The 17427-nt window shown below is 47.8% G+C and overlaps 1 protein-coding gene across 3 annotated transcripts in view; it reads left to right on the top strand.

Moving 5' to 3' along the window:
* The window catches only part of TOLLIP (toll interacting protein), a 47835-nt gene that overhangs the window by 21307 nt on the left and 9101 nt on the right, over positions 1–17427 (top strand). For all 3 annotated transcript variants that reach the window (XM_083165611.1, XM_083165610.1, XM_083165612.1), the window contains exons 2-4: positions 12772–12921; positions 14440–14622; positions 16509–16661. In XM_083165611.1, coding sequence (XP_083021737.1) covers positions 12772–12921; positions 14440–14622; positions 16509–16661 — 486 coding nt within the window. The remainder of the gene's footprint in view (positions 1–12771; positions 12922–14439; positions 14623–16508; positions 16662–17427) is intronic.

Raw genomic sequence — 17427 nt, 5'->3', positions numbered from 1 at the left:
CGATGCGCATGGGACCATGCATCGGAGCGGGTGGGATGTCAAACACATCTTATTTGGGCCAATTTCTCAGCCCGATCCGCCGGAATCAGGCGAAAGCAGCACAAATTGGATACGTGTATGGGCACCTTTAGATGTCACCTATTAGTGTTCAGCCTAGTGACTATCGACCTAGACATTGTTGACCGGGTACTGTTGTGTCCGGCATTGCTGCAATCTAATGTCTCAGCAGTCTTTACATTGCATTGTTCTTCAGGATTTATGCTGTAAAATATTTGTTTTATATTTTTTAAAGAGCGTTTTTCTCAGAAGCAAATGTTTAGCGATTATCTGTAATACAACAACTTTTGAAATCTTTATCTGAAATTTTTTACAAGGTGTGGGATCTATATAAAGATATGAATGTCTGAGGTGCAGAAACACAGGGACACTAGAAAGAAGAGCATTATATTCTAATCCCTAAAGTCTTTGTTTTTGTATTGTCTTAATCATATGCTGGGTACACACATGGGTACTCTTTACCTAGAAGGGCGCCAGCGATTGAAATCGCGGTGATCGTGGGTAAAAATCGCGGGCAAATCGGGATGGTCGCGATGCCCGCGATGACCGCGATCACCGCGATTTTCCCATAGGGAACAATGTTAAAAGCGGCAGATTGACCGCGATTTTACTGTTAAATGCCTCAATGGACCCGATTTGGGGCCAAATAGGCCAAATTAACCCTTAAATGTCCCCCCAAAGTTTCAACGCCACCCCACGATCCACGCCAACCCGAAGCGTGGCGAGCGCAGCGAGCCCGCGAGGGGCGGCGGTACGCGTCCTCCGACCTTTTCATGCCCTACTATCCACTAGGGCGTGGTGTGAGAATATAATAGTGTGGCGAGCGCAGCGAGCCACCGAGCCCGAAGCATGGCGAGCGGACGCGGATACCTTCACAGGTAGACGCGTCCCCTCGCGGGCTTCACAGGTGTCCGCCTCGCCACGGACACCTGTGAAGCCCGCGAGGGGACGCGCATACCTGTGAAGGTATCCGCGTCCCCTCGCTGCGCTCGCCACGCTTCGGGCTCGGTGGCTCGCTGCGCTCGCCACACTATTATATTCTCACACCACGCCCTAGTGGATAGTAGGGCATGAAAAGGTCGGAGGACGCGTACTGCCGCCCCTCGCGGGCTCGCTGCGCTCGCCACGCTTCGGGTTGGCGTGGATCGTGGGGTGGCGTTAAAAATTTGGGGGGACATTTAAGGGTTAATGGGCTCTGTGGCCCATTTAACATTGATTCCTATGGCCAAATCGGGTGTATTGAGCCATTTAACAGTAAAATCGGGTCCATCGCGCCTTTTAACATTGATTCCTATGGGAAATCGGGAGCATCGCGTCGCGGGTACATTTATAGCCGGCCGCGACGCGACCGACACGATTTCCAAGTTTAACATTGGTTTCAATGGGAAATCGCGGGCATCGCGTCGGTCGCGTCGCGGCCATACATTAATGTACCCGCGATGCCCGCGACGGGCGCCCTTCTAGGTAAAGAGTACCCACACATGTGTGTGTATATGTATATATATATATATATATATATATATATATATATATATATATATATATATATATATATATATATATATATATATATATATATATACATACATACATACATACATACATACATACATACATACATACATACATACATACATACATACATACATACATACATACAGGGGTGCGGTGGCCTGTGACCACACACTCTAGTAAATACAAACACAGGGGGCCCAGCACTCACTACAACAAACTAACTCACCTTGATAGTGTGTACACACGGTTCGATATGGCTTCCGATGTTGACGATATCGTCAACATCGGAAGCCATATCGCATACATATCGCATACTGATTGTATGCATTGTAAGTGCTTCCTAGCCCGATGCGCGCTCCCGTTTAAGGAGAGATCGGAGGGGAGATAGAGTGTGCCGAGTGGGCAGCACACTCTATCTAGCACAAATCGCAAGCATATCGCATGCATCGTATGTGCCTTGCGATATGCTTAAGATGCGATGTGCTATACGATTTCCAGGGCCCTGTCAGTCATCCTGTTGTTAAGTCAAAATCGCTTAGTCAAAATCTTAAGCAAATCTTAAGGCACATAGGAAATCGTATAGTAAATCAAATAGGAAATCGCATAGCAAATTGTATGGTAAAAAGTCAAAATCTTAAGCATATCTTAAGGCATATCTTTAAGGAGTAGAGAAAAAAAAAAAAAGGGAAAAGTAAAAATCGGACAAAACATCGAATCGTACATCGGATCGCACAGAACATCGAACCGTGTGTACACACTTTAACATTCAAATAATCAATAAATAAATAATGGGGTTTTAAAAAACACATGGGAAAGGGAAAAAAAAACACATGTTCATTTTAGCTATGATGTGTAAGCAGGTGCCAGGTTCTCAAGAAAAACAGTTGCTAGTGTAGGACTTGCAGTGAAATGGGGTCCCTTGGCGATGGGCTGCAAGCTTAAATGCATTGATCAATTCATGAACTAAAACCCCATTATTTATTTATTGATTATTTGAATGTTAAGGTGAGTTAGTTTGTTGTAGTGAGTGCTGGGCCCCCTGTGTTGATATATATATATATATATATATATATCTAGGGATTAGAATATAATGCTCTTCTTTCATAGTGTCCCTGTGTTTCTGCACCTCAGATATTCATAGGTTTATATAGATCCCACACCTTGTAAAAATTTTCAGATACAGATAAAGATTTCAAAAGTTGTTTTATTACAGATAATCGCTAAACATTCACTTCTGAGAAAAACGCTCTTTAAAAAAAATATAAAACAAATAATTTACAGCATAAATCCTGAATAACAATGCAATGTAAATATATATAAAATAAATATAAGTGTGTATATATAAATATCCCAGATATCTATCTATCAATAGCGATATCCACAATACCGATATATTGTTAATGGTATATAACAACCTTATTCTGGTCCATTCACAGCCTGTGCGGGGGGGGTGACCACTATTCGCAGGGCGGTTTCTGGTTGACTCGCAAGGGTGCGAATTTGCATCCTAGCGAATGAACCACTAACCCCCATAGTCTAAAGGTGCCCATACACTAGTCTGCAGATCTGGCTGGTTGGAACAAAAACGTGGTTATGGATGAGTTGACAGTTTTTCAGTTTTCCAGCATTTCCAAGCAAATGGTCAACTGTCATTTGCCCTCATCCATAACCAGGTTTTTGTTCCAACCAGACAGAACTGCAGATAAATCTGCGTGTGTATGGCCACCTTAATAGTTCTCAATCATCAGGACCCCACACTGTTCATGTTTTCCAGGTCACCCAACAGGTGCACTCATTACTGACTGGCACATTTGAAAAGATCCACAGGTGCAGCTAATTAGTTAACTTGGTTTTGTGAGGACACCCCTGTGAAACATGCACTGTGTGGGGTCCCTGAGAACTTGCTCTCTAGTGCAGTGGTTCCTAGGTAAGAGAGGGTGGTCCTTAACACTGCACTGTTTGGGGGTACTTGAGGACCAGGATAGGGAAACATTGGTCTAATGTGTATGCTCAATGTTGTTAATGACCACCCTCCCTCATCTGTACATGCAGCTCAATGTTAACTATATAGTCCATGATGCATGTATGGAGCGGGGGTCCCAGTGACCTCACTGACCGATATCCTTAACAATATTGGTCAGTGCGTATGTGCTATTTCATTTGCCATATGGTTAACAATATCAGCGGTGCCACCAATCGCCTAGTGTCCTACCCTAGTGTCCTACCCTATACACCATACATACGTTTCGTATTGTTTAACATTCCAAATAACCTACGGAAATGGCCACAGGGTCCATAATTGTTTTATTTGGGACTTCAGATGAATTTGTTGATTGGGCCGTTGAGGGTTCTGCTCTGGAGAAAACATTTCCTGTTGCTTCCATCCTGGGGAGCCGGTATGTGAGGAGATCAGTATCCTCTCTGGCTGTACCTGGGTGGAGGAGATTTACTCTAATATCCCCCTAGATTTACCAATGTGCCCAATACTGATCACACTGGTCCCAGCCAAGGTGTCTAACAAGTGTTGGGTTTCTCTCTCTCGGGAAGCCGTCCTTCATCTTTCGGCTCCTTGTGCGGCGTGTAAGGGAGGCTCGGTGGGAAGACACTCCCCGGCAGCCACGGCAGCAGAGTGAAACATCTGTGAAGCAGAGGGAGGATCGCGGCAGGAACAGGAGGAGGTGAGTAGCCTGGGTCCGTCGGCAAGGACTCGCGACGGGGGGAGACGCTTACCAGCCTAACCCCTGCTCGTGACCTCTGCCAGACGCTCCACGCCCCTGACCGCGGCTTCTGACTAGCAAGTCAGACGGCGCACAGCCGAACATCGGACCTAGTCGAGCCAGCCTGGAGAAAAGAAGCACACGGAGCGCCCAGACCCGGGCAGCCACGTCCCCCTACCTTAGCTACCTCCAAGCACTCCGCACCCACCACTGACCTCTGTGCAGCACCTGACCACCGGCAAGCACCCACTACCCTTGACACGCCACCCAGCAGGACCAGTTGGGACCCCAAATACCACCACAGGGAAGCTCTAAGATCAACACACAGGCAAGCGGGACGCCGCACCTGTGCCCACCGTCAACCTACCCCCCACACCACCACTGTTCCACCCCGGACCCCGCATCCAGACCAACTTCTGGGGACCCCCTGAACTGGAACATTCCCTTTACCCCACTGTACTTTTTATCATCAACATTCTATCCCACCATTGTTATATGTTCCCCCCCCCCCCCCCCTATATTTGTCTGTATGTATAACCACACCAAATTGTCTGTATACTTGAACCCTTGTATATTCTTGCATTATTACCAGTAAAGGTTATTTAAAGCACCCAAAACCTGACCTTCTATCAAGGTGTCTAACAAGTTCAACATGGTTGTTCTGAACTGGTCTTTTCCATTAAGTATTTATTTTTGTTACAATATAGTTTGCATTAAGGGCCTGATTCAGACCTCATATCCGCTGTTTAGCGAGCAGGTAAACCCCGCAGTGCGGAATGTACGCCTCCCCCTGCTGAGCGGATCCCCGCACTAGCATGTGAGCGGAGGCGTACGCTTACACATTCGGTCGCATGCGGTTGCTGGAAGGAGAACCATTTGATGGGCGCTCACCATTGACTGATTCTTCCGGCCTTCGCTCTGCAAAGTCTATACTTACTTTACAGATGCCTGCTAGCCTCTAAATTGGGGGCGGACGCTGAAGTCATGTCCCCAAGCAGGCTTTGGCATGCAGGGGTACGCCCAGCATTTGTATGGGCGCGTCCATAAAATGCTATGCGCTCCCCTGCTACCACCCATTCTGGAGCGAACAAACCATCGAGTGTGACACTCACCAAAGGCTTCGCTCCCGGGGTTTGCACATGTGTAAACCCCAAAACATCAGCCGAGGGTGTGATAGTCCCGAATATACGAAGCATAAAATGACTGCAGTGTTCCTCCTTTAAGCAGGTATGGGTCATTGGTTGACCCAATTTAGGTCGACATGGCTAAGGTTGACGCAAGCATTAGGTTGACATGAGTTTTTCTAGGTTTTTTTTTTGTCCTGAATGTCGACATGGACACCATCTAAGTCAAGAATGTCCAAACTATGGCCCCCCCCAGCTGTTGTGAAACTACAAGTCCCATGATGCCTTGCCACAGTTTTTCTATTAGGGAATGCTAAAACTATGGCAAGGCATGCTGGGATGTGTAGTTTCACAACAGCTGGGGGGGCCATAGTTTGGACATGCCTGATCTAATTGTAATTCCCCCAACTTGCTGTAGTGGATGGTGGGGAATGAAATGCCTCCTGTCGGCACGTGTCAGCTCAATAAAACTTGAAAAACTCATATCGACCTTCCATTGACCACCTAATGCTTGTGTCGACCGTAGCCATTTCAGGTGTCCATCTAAGGCCTGTCGACCCAATGCATGTCCCCTTAATAGGTCGACCCAATGACTGCATCCCTTTTAAACGACACCTCCTGTTTGGCTACGTTGCTGCTGTTCGCTTTATACTCTGCTGCGGTTATTCATATGGCAGCTGTTGTCCCTGCAGTTGTAGAAGAAATGAGGAAGAACCACACAGTTTCTGTGGTGGATGACTGTCCAAAGTGCACAGCGTAACCGTTCTATAAGCCTGCTGCCGCTTCTGCCTGTACAGTATGTGGAAAGTCTGGACTTGCGTAGTGACAGATTTGTGGAGAGAGGGGGACATCTAGTGGTAAATATGAGAATAAGCCCTCTGTGCTCATTGCTTTATTGTCCGACAGAGGAATTAAGCCTGTGTTACTGAGATGTGGTGTGAGTGCTTGCTGGAAGATGGCTGTTATGACTGTAAGAATAGCCAACGTGTTTAGAAGAGGTTGGGCGATGACCATTTCTTACTGTCTTATTTTCACTAACGTCCTTGATGGGATACTGGGAATGGTCTTAAGACATTGGGTATTAGAGGGTATCCGCAGGAGACAGGCACATCTATAACTTTGAAGCTGGGTGTGCTGGCTCCTCCCCTCTGATTCCCCACCCAGGAACCAGTTTAGAAAAATGTGCCCTCAGGAGAGGATGCACACTGCTGGAGCTCCAGAGAGTTTGTCTTCAGTTTATTTTCTTTTATTATTTTGGGGTTACTGTGTTGGACTTCACAGTATCCCTGCTTCGAGGGAGTCAGTTGAGGAGGGTTCAGCTGCAGGCCTCTTAAGGTACCGAGCTGTCCCTGCTGCAGGACCACTGTCCTGAGAGGGTGTTTGTACTCACGGGCATTGCGCTGCAGTGATACTCACCCCCAGCATGCCGCACACTCCTGACACAGTCCGAAGACGTCTGTGGTGAGTAGAAACCGGGGTCCCCACAGTGGGGTACCCCGGCTCATTGTGCGGCAAGATGGCGGCGGCGGCAGACGCGGTACCCTGCACAGGGGCTGCGCAGACCCCCTGTCACAAACTGGCTGCGGGTGACAGTCCCTGGGCTACCAGGGCAGATCCCACTATAAAACGCTGTTCAGTGTGAGGGCGCCATTAAAACTGACAGCCAGCGCCAGTATAAAGATCAGTGAAGCCCCTGCGCCATCACAGGGGGGCGGGGCTTCAGCGGAGCGAGGCCAGAGCTCTGAGCGCGCATACACTACTTCCTGCTTCTCCCTGGGCGCCATTACTGTCTCCAGATACACTCCTCAGCGGTGAGGTGTTGGACAGAGGAAATCTGCAGAAAACAGCAAGTGTATTTAGCGCTAAGATCGCTTAATTGATCACACTGTTCTGTGTTTATGCGTGTTACCAACTCCTAAATAGGAGTTAAGGTTGTACAGGGTGTGCTGGTCTCCTCAGTGTAATCTGAGCGCTCCCCCACGTGCTTGTTAAGCTACACACTTCCAGTGATAGAGCTCACACATATATAGCTGCTATACACTGCACACTGAATATATATATATATATTTATTTCATTGTGATTGTGGTGTGTTTGTGGAAGAAAGGTTACTTATTCCTTCAACATGGTGAGGAAGTTAACCTGTCTCATTTGCAGCAGCAAGTTTGTGCCTAAATCCACCTCACAGATTACTTGTGAGGAATGCATGTCCACTCAAACGAGTGGGACAGGGGGTTCATCCCAGATTACTCCTCAATCAGACTCACAGGAGCCTGAATGGGCGGCAGGCATTAAAACCATGCTGCAGGCAGTGTCAACACAATTGGCTGCAAATACAATGCAGACCAAACAGGTGCAGCAGGACTTAACAGTTTTAGCCGCACGGGTGGATAATATAAGCACCACCACGGGCCAGTCACGGAAGCGTGCTGCGACCGCCATGTTGCCTGATTCAGATGATGATCTACAGGCGGGTGACGACACAGATGATAATGTGGACGACGGGGCTCTGATCCCTGATTCACAGTCATCTCTTAGAGGCCCAGAACCTCTTATTACAGCAATAAGAGAAGTGTTAGACCTTCCTTTAGCAGACATGCAGGAAGGTGACCCGTTCTTTGGGTCCCAAAGGAAACAGCAAATTGTTTATCCTGAACAAGTTGACCTTGATGAGACGTTTAAGGAGGCTTGGAAACAACCTGAAAAGCGTTTCCAACTGTCTAAAAGGTTTAAGTCCAATTTTCCCTTTGATCCCGCCACTAGAGCGGTGTGGGAAGAGCCTCCGGTTGTGGATGCATCAGTGTCCAGACTGTCCAAGAAGGTGGTTCTCCCCGTCCCAGGGGCAGCAACACTCAAGGATAGTACAGACAAAAAACTGGATACTACCCTTAAGTCCATGTACACTGCGAGTGGGGCGTCTCAGAGACCTGTCCTCGCCAGTTGTTGGATGGCTAAGTCCATTTATACATGGGCTTCTCAAATCCAGGAAGGCATGCTGGCCGATATGTCAATGGCGCAGGTCGGAGAGAGACTTCGCCATATCCAGGATACTGCAAAGATCCTGTGTGACACGCAGAAGGAGCTTGGAGCTATAAATGCTCGCTCTTCCGCAATGGCGGTTTCAGGCCGCAGGGCCCTCTGGTTAAGACAGTGGGTAGCTGATCCAGAGTCTAAACGTAGCGTGGAAAGTTTGCCTTTTAAGGGAGAAAAGTTATTTGGTAGTGAACTTGACGACCTTATATCCAAGGCTACAGCCGGCAAGTCGACTTTTCTGCCGACGGCTTCCACTCACGCTAAACGTCCTTTTCAGGGCCATAAGATGGAGTCCCTCCGGGCAGTAATAGCAACCCTGGAGGAGGGAGAGTTCTTAGCATCGCTGGATGTAAAGGACGCCTACCTCCACATACCAATTTGGGGTCCGCATCAGGCTTTCCTGAGGTTTGCGCTGAAAGATCTGCACTTTCAATTCAGAGCGCTGCCATTCGGCCTGTCATCAGCGCCGCGTGTGTTCACGAAGGTGATGGCAGAAATGATGGTACTGCTCAGGAGGTCGGGTGTCAACATTATCCCTTACCTGGACGACTTGCTGATCAAAGCAAGGTCGGAACAGGTCCTGCTGCAGGATATAGCAAAGACCAGGCAGATTTTATCCGAGCATGGGTGGATCCTAAATATCCCCAAGTCCTCCCTGACGCCGTCGCGTCGTATCCTCTTTCTAGGAATGTTCCTGGATACAGAGTTGAAAAGGATTTTCCTCCCTCGGGAGAAGATGGAAGCCATACAATCCCTGGTGATGGTGATTTTGGCAAAGCCTCAGGTGTCGGTTCACCAATGCATCCAGCTATTGGGCAGGATGGTGGCCACATTCGAGGCCATTCAGTTCGGACGCTTTCATACCAGGGTGTTCCAACTGGATCTGTTGGCAAAATGGTCGGGCTCTCATCTCCTGATGTACAAGAGGATTTCTCTGTCGCATCAGTCCCGGCAGTCCCTTCTATGGTGGACTCAGGAGTCGAACCTGCTTGCAGGTCGGAGATTTGGCATCCAGGATTGGGTGCGACTCACGACAGATGCGAGTCTGCAGGGATGGGGTGCTGTGACCATGGACAGGACCTTTCAAGGTCAGTGGACTCGGTGGGAAGCGAGACTCCACATCAATATCCTGGAGCTGAGAGCTGTATACTATGCAGTGTTACAAGCCCAGGATCTCCTCCAAGGTCGGGCGCTCCAGATACAGTCCGACAATGCCACAACTGTGGCCTACATAAATCGCCAGGGAGGCACAAAAAGCAGGACTTGCATGAAGGAAGCTTCCAAGATCCTGACCTGGGCGGAAACGTACGTGGTGGCTCTGTCGGCCATCTTTATCCCGGGTGTGGACAATTGGGAGGCGGACTTCCTAAGTCGTCACGCCCTCCACCCCGGGGAATGGAGCCTGAATTCACAGGTGTTTGCAGCAATTGTGGACCGTTGGGGCCAGCCATCGATAGATCTGATGGCATCCCGGTTAAACCACAAAGTCCCCATGTACTGCACAAGGACCAGGGATCCCAGCGCAGTGGCAATAGACGCCCTGACAATTCCATGGGTGTTTCCCTTGGTGTATCTGTTTCCACCCATACCGCTTCTGACAAGAGTTCTAAAAAGGGTTCGAAGTCAGGGAGTGGAAGCCATTCTGGTGGCTCCGGACTGGCCAAGAAGGGCTTGGTTCTCGGATCTACAGAGCCTGCTGATCGAGGATCCTTGGCCCCTGCCTCTAAGGAGAGATCTACTCACACAAGGCCCTTGCGTCTTCCAAGATTTAGGGCGGCTACGTTTGTCGGCGTGGAGGCTGAGCGGAAAATCTTAGCTCAGAAGGGTCTGCATTCATCAGTTATCACCACGATGATTCAGGCCAGAAAGCCGGTAACAAACACCCACTACTACAAGATCTGGAGGAAGTACGTAGGTTGGTGCGAGGAGCAGAAGGTCCCCCCGGCGAAGTTTAACCTGAACAGGTTATTGTGCTTCTTACAAGCGGGATTGGATTTGGGTCTCCGTCTGGGCTCACTAAAAGTCCAGATCTCGGCCCTGTCCATATTCTTCCAAAAGAAATTGGCTACCATCCCGGAAGTACAAACATTCCTTCAGGGAGTGCTTCACATCCAGCCTCCCTTTGTACCTCCTACACCTCCTTGGAGTTTGGATGTTGTTCTTAATTTTCTTCAATCCTCCTGGTTTGAACCGTTGGAGTCGATAGAATTGCGGTATATCACCTGGAAGGCGGCGGTCCTTTTGGCCCTAGCCTCGGCTAGAAGAGTGTCCGAATTGGGAGCTCTCTCCTGTAAGAGCCCCTATCTAATTTTTCACTCAGACAGAGCGGAGTTGAGAACTAACCCGCGATTTCTTCCTAAGGTGATCTCTTCCTTTCACCTAAATCAGCCAATTGTAGTCCCGTCTGCATCTAGTTCACCGGATATTCCGGTATCCCTGGATGTTGTGCGTGTCTTGCGTGTGTATGTCCAGAGGACGTCAAGAATCAGGAAGACAGATTGTCTATTCATTCTCTATGACGCACAAAAGAAAGGACACCCTGCATCAAAGCAATCCATTGCTAGATGGATTAGGACCACAATCCAACAAGCCTATGTGACGGCAGGCATGCCGACACCTCCGGTTTTAAAGGCTCATTCCACCAGATCGGTGGGCGCATCCTGGGCGGCTGCTCGGGGTGTGTCAGCTCTGCAGCTCTGTAGAGCTGCTACATGGTCAGGGCAACACACCTTTGTAAAATTTTACAAGTTTGATGCCTTAGCCAAAGAAGATACCCAGTTTGGGCAGGCGGTACTGCAGCAGTCTCCGCACGTACCCTCCCGTTCTGGAAGCTTTGGGACATCCCCAATGTCTTAAGACCATTCCCAGTATCCCATCAAGGACGTTAGTGAAAATAGGAATTTAATACCTACCGGTAATTCCTTTTCACGTAGTCCTTATGGGATACTGGGCGCCCGCCCTGTGCGGGGGTCTGGCTGCAGCTTTATTCTGCTTATAAAGTTCAGAAGTTAACCTATGGTCTTCTGGTTCTAAGGTCTAGTTCAGTGACCTTGTTAAGGAAAATCCATCCAGTTGGTGGTATTATAGTTGTTTTTTATTTTGTATGAATGCGGGTGTGCTGGCATAAATCTCACCACACTATTCACACTTATGTTTACATAGGTGACATACAAGTTATTCCTCTCATATGTACATTCTCCTTCGGGCACAGTTTTTCATTAACTGGTTCCTGGGTGGGGAATCAGAGGGGAGGAGCCAGCACACCCAGCTTCAAAGTTATAGATGTGCCTGTCTCCTGCGGATACCCTCTAATACCCAATGTCTTAAGACCATTCCCAGTATCCCATAAGGACTACGTGAAAAGGAATTACCGGTAGGTATTAAATTCCTATTTTTGGAAGGGTGTAAGTACTTGCGGATTAGTGGCGGCATTATGGGGTACTGCACTGTTTTTAATATTCATGATGTTTCATAAAATTTTTGTCAAAGGTCATCCAATCTAGCTTTTTTTTTTTTTTAGATTTTCATCATTTGTGCGCTGCTCACCTGTCTTTTCTAATTTGTTCAATTACGGGACTCGCTATCCCCTTAATTGAGCAGCTGCAGAAAACCTAACTCCTGGCAAGCGCCCCCCTATTCTGCCCCTTTGGGTCAGTCCTAGCTCCATATTGGCATCCACTAGTGATCACCGAGGCACTTCACTCCCCTCTAGGCAGTAGGTTGCCGGACGGGGTTGCGACAGTCAGGATCCTGACAGGCACTTACCCGACGTCGGGATCCGGATTGTCAAAACACAGACAGCCGGGTTCCCGACGGCCACCTGCTATTTTCCCTCGTGGGGGTCCACGACCCCCATAGAGGGAGAATAGAATAGGTGGCTCGCGTAGCGAGCCACCGTACCCGCAAGGGGCTTTGTTGCGCTCACCATGCTGTCTGGGTCCGGCCAGTCGGGATCCCGACTGTCGGACCCCTGTACTACACCCAGGCAGTAAACTGTTCATTTTTCACTCCGAATTTATTGCTCTAATTTCCGGCGATAACATTGTTAGACTACAGAATACATTACCTGCAAGGTGCTATTGCATGTAAACCTTGTGTCTTCCTGCCCACAAGTCAGTGACCTCCTGATGACATGCTATTAGTTTATAACGGCAGGACATGCACCAGGGGTGGGAATTAGTTGTGCAGATGTCAGACATTGAACCATATCAGAAACCCTGGAACCATGCAGGCTAAATGTTTTGTTACAGCAAATTAAGGCTTTTTTTGCTGGTAAATAATATTGCTGTGCGTTACGCTGAGTTGACAGTTTTTTTTTGTTCTACAGGTGTTCATTGGTGAACTCCCCCAAGACTTCCTGCGTATTATGCCCACACAGCAGCAGCAGCAGATTCAGCTTGATGCCCAGGCAGCACAGCAGCTGCAGTATGGTGGTGCAATGGGTACCATGGCCCGGCTCAGGATCACTGTGGTGCAGGTAGGTAATGTATCTGCAGCGCAAGGGAAAGCTGGATAGAACAAGTATGTGCTGATCTGCTGTTACCTGAAGGGGAATCGCATATTTCAAATGTTTTGCCTGTAGACTAACTAAATCAGGCGTGTCCAAACTGGCCCTCCAGCTGTTGTGAAACTACACATCCCAGCATGCCTTGCCATAGTTTTAGCATTCCCTAGTAGCAAAACTCTGGCAGGGCATGATGGGACTTCACAACAGCTGGAGGGCCATAGTTTGGACATGCCTGGACTAAAGGCTCATAAACACTGGCTGATTTTGAGCTGAAAGTAGCTCATTTTGGTGTTTTGAGCTACTTTCAACTCAAAATATCCCCAGTGTGTATGGGCTGGCGGGGATGTGTCTTCCCGCATAATTATCGTCTGCCGCACTATGGAAAGTGGTTCCCCCTGTGAAAATCGCTGGGATGGGCGAAAGTCGCTCGGGGTGTATGCACAGAGCGATATTCCGCCCAGTGCTTTTCACATCATCGAACTGCTGTAAAGTACAGTACCGACCACACCTGCAGACTCATGGGACGGACTTTGTAACAGGAATTCTAGTTGTGTTAGATAACCCTTTTATATACAGTATACCTTACATAATCTCCACCGGAAACTGTGAAAGATAATGTTAGGTATGTTCTGATATTATCATATACCAAACTGGGTGCCGGACGGGTTCCCGACAGTCGGGATCCCGACAGTCATTTACCCGACGTCGGGATCCCAACTGTCAAAATGCCGACAGCCGGGTGCCCGACGGACACCCGCTATTTTACCTCGTGGGGGTCCACGACCCCCATAGAGGGAGAATGCCCGCAAGGGGCTTTTTTGCGCTCGCCATGCTGTCTGACTCCGGGCAGTCGGGATCCCGACGTCGGGATAATGACTGTCGGGATCCCGACTGTCGGAGTCCCATACCACACCCACCAAACTTTGGGACAGATGTATTGAGCCTGGGGAAGTAATAACGTGGTCGATGATAATGCAGCAGTCAGTCAGCTCCTAACTGTATATTTTTCAATCCCAGTCTGTAACTTCACAGATAGGAGCTGATTGGCTGTGATAAAGTACCATGCGCTTTATCACTTCATACATATCACCAGCCGCTTTATCACTTCATGCTTAATACATGTGCCCCTGTATTACTCAGTTACCTGCCCTTACTAATGACAGAATATTCATATTACACCAGACCTTTACTCCAGGGCTATAGACCGAGGGTACATGGGGCTATTGTGTGATTAGTAAGGACCAAGCACTTTAAGGATACACAGGTAAGTTATTATATGTGACGATGAAACAAGTAGACAAATCTATATTTACAGTCTACACTACATGTGCTGCATCAGATCACATTGGAACTTCATTATCTACCTGCAGGGAAATGTATCACAGTTGATATAAAAGATCTGTCTAACTTGCTGAAGCATGCCAAGTAATCCTCCTTGGTTCTTGCACTCCTCTGATATTCTTCCTCCTTTCCCTGTCCTTCCGCCAGGCTAAACTGGCAAAGAACTACGGTATGACCCGAATGGACCCTTACTGCAGGATACGTTTGGGATATGCAGTGTACGAGACTCCTACCGCCCATAATGGGGCCAAAAACCCCAGATGGAACAAGGTGATCCAGTGTACCATACCACCGGGGGTGGACTCCTTCTACCTGGAAATATTTGATGAGGTTCGTAATAGTAACAGTAATGTGGGCGGCACAGTGACACAGTGGTTAGCATTGGCACCTTTGGGTCATGGGTTAGATTTCAACAAGGGTTTGTGTGGGAGTTTGCATTAGAATGTTGCCCATAGCTGCCAATCAAATTCTAGCATTTACAGCAGGGGTAGCCAACTCCAGTCCTCGAGAGCTACCAACAATTAACGTCCTCCAGGTCTCCTCACAGAATCAAAGTAATTGGCTCCACCTGTGGGTTTTTAAAATGTGTTACTCAGTAATGAGTGCAGCTGTGTACCTGTGAGGTGAGCTGGAAGCTCTCGAGTACTGGAGTTGGCTACCCCTGATTTACAGTCTACAAGCAGCTAGATAAATCAGAAGAATCTGATAGTTGCTATGGGCAACATGTTCTCTTGAAAAAGCCTGCATTTTAGCTAATATACCCCTTAACCCTTTGAGGGGCAAGTGATTTTGTCAAAATAGGTGTGACAATTAGAAAGTAAAATATCTATGAAATATGTTTGTTTTTTTTAAACAAAAAGGATTATTTGAATTTATATAACAAATGTGAGCGACGCAGTCATTTTTAATTGCTACATAGAATTTGATGGCAGATGAGAACCACTTGGCCCATCTAGTCTGCCCCTCACAGATGTTGACACTCAAAGAGTTAATGCTGTGAAATATAAGGTGCTATATATATATATAACTTAATAAATAAATTGTAATTCTCTCTAAAGTGCACATTTCTGCACAGACTGCAACTGTTCAGTGTTCCACATACAATGTTGCCATACAGGTAATGCTGCTGCCATTCCCCACCTCCTAGCGTCCAGAGATCATATTTCTCTGTGACCTTTTGAGGTTATTGCTTAAAGATAGGGTGGCCAATCCCGGGATTGGCCTTTCAGTATTAGGCTGCGCATGTGCAGTCTAATGCCGGGCAGGGCCTAAACCCCAGTTTAGGCACTACCTGCTTCTCCTGGTTGTGCGGCTCTGCACAGAGTGAAGCATCGCCTCCCCCTGGCTGTCCGCACCACCCACCCGGCTCCTGGCTGCACACGCCAATGTAAGTAAATATGCAAGGCGTTGTTTTTTTTTTTATTAGAGATGAAAGTTCCAGGATCTTGGGAATCCTAGGATTAAGCAATTTTCAATCCTGAATTACGGAATTCAAAAAATCCCCCGGGATTTACTTCCCTACTTAAAGATCTTTGTCACTTCCAGTATTAAAAAGGAAATATAAAAAGAAAAAAAAGGACAGTATGGTGCTGGAATCCTCTTGCTAGATCGGGTGCCGGACGGGGTCCCGAAAGTCAGGATCCCGAGAGGCATTTACCTGACGTCGGGATCCCGACTGTCAAAACACCGACAGCCGGGTTCCCGACGGCCATCGTCTATTTTCCCTCGTGGGGGTCCAGTACCCCCATGAGGGAAAATAGAATAGGTGGCTCGTGTAGCGAGCCACCGTGCCCGCAGTGTGGTGAGTGCAGCGAGCCCGCAAGGGGCTTAGTTGCGCTCACCATGCTGTCTTGGTCCGACGTCGGGCTAATGACTGTCGGGATCCCGACTGTCGGACCCCTATACCACACCCGCTAGATTAGAGGGTTGGTATGCTTTACATGGTATCCCCCCAATAATTCACACTTGACATAAGATCAATGGGTGTTACAGATGCATGCTTACATCAAAGAAACTTTCTTTGGCAGTAATGGATTTTCTGGATAGTTTTTGGAAATTGTTTCCGTTTGCTGTCAATTGCGATAAATACATCTGCCTGGGTCTCTAATGTATTGTGGAAGAATGCTGACTGTAGGTAGCAGTGATGATTTGGTTGTGATGCTAACTGGGGCTCAAGCCTGATCTCATGACTAACATTTGTTTCTCCTGCCACACAGAGGGCTTTCTCCATGGATGACCGCATTGCTTGGACACACATTACTATCCCCGAAACACTGAAGGAGGGGAAGGTGGCAGATGAATGGTTCAGTCTAAGTGGGAGGCAAGGAGATGACAAGGAAGGCATGATTAACCTTGTGATGTCCTACACGGTGAGAGTACAACATGGTGGTGATCCGCTTTTGTCCATTGATATGTCCTTTTGTTAAATTGGTACGGCTGTGGATGGTGTTCCCAAGGACAAAGGCGCTGTGGACACAGCACTGTCTGCACAACCCTAATTCCAGCCTGCTGAGAACATAGACAGAATATGGCAACTGTTTCACCATATGCTAATAGTAGAGATATGAGGGGCTATTTGCCTGAATCTTTTGTCCCTCTCATTCACAATTGATTGTGCAACTCAACAGTTGACTTTACTTAGGGGAACAGTGTAAAGTTAATGAATTTTTTTTATTTATGGGGGTAAACCCAAGTAAATAAACATATTTTCTAAGGGTGCATCCAATATTCATCAGAATGCAGACTTTCTATTCTCTAGGAACCAAGAGAATGCAGGTTAATGGTTCATTAGCCACAGACTACTAAATTAAAAGGCTGCGTTCCTTATTGGTATAGCCCACAACATTTTTTTGCCAGTTATCTGTGTATGTTATTGGGTTCCCTTCTATTCAAGAAATATTACATAGTGTAAAACATTAATATCCTCTTATACCCCTTTTACACTGCCGCAAAAACCTGGGTTTTTCCCTCGTGGACCCGGGTCAGCGACGGTGTAGAAGGGGTCAACCCGTGTCCATTTACATGGGACTTCTACCCAGGTCCTGACCAGGGTGGAACACTGACAGGACCTGGATAGTGTAAACGGGTATGACTGGTCGTCCGGCATCCTGCGGTCAGTATGGAGGTTGGGCGGGG

The sequence above is a fragment of the Crinia signifera genome, chromosome 11 (genome assembly GCF_055691185.1).
Source record: "Crinia signifera chromosome 11, ASM5569118v1, whole genome shotgun sequence".
Taxonomy (NCBI): Eukaryota; Metazoa; Chordata; class Amphibia; order Anura; family Myobatrachidae; genus Crinia; species Crinia signifera.
The sequence above is the reverse complement of the archived record's forward strand: the minus strand, read 5'-3'. Positions and strand labels throughout refer to the sequence as shown.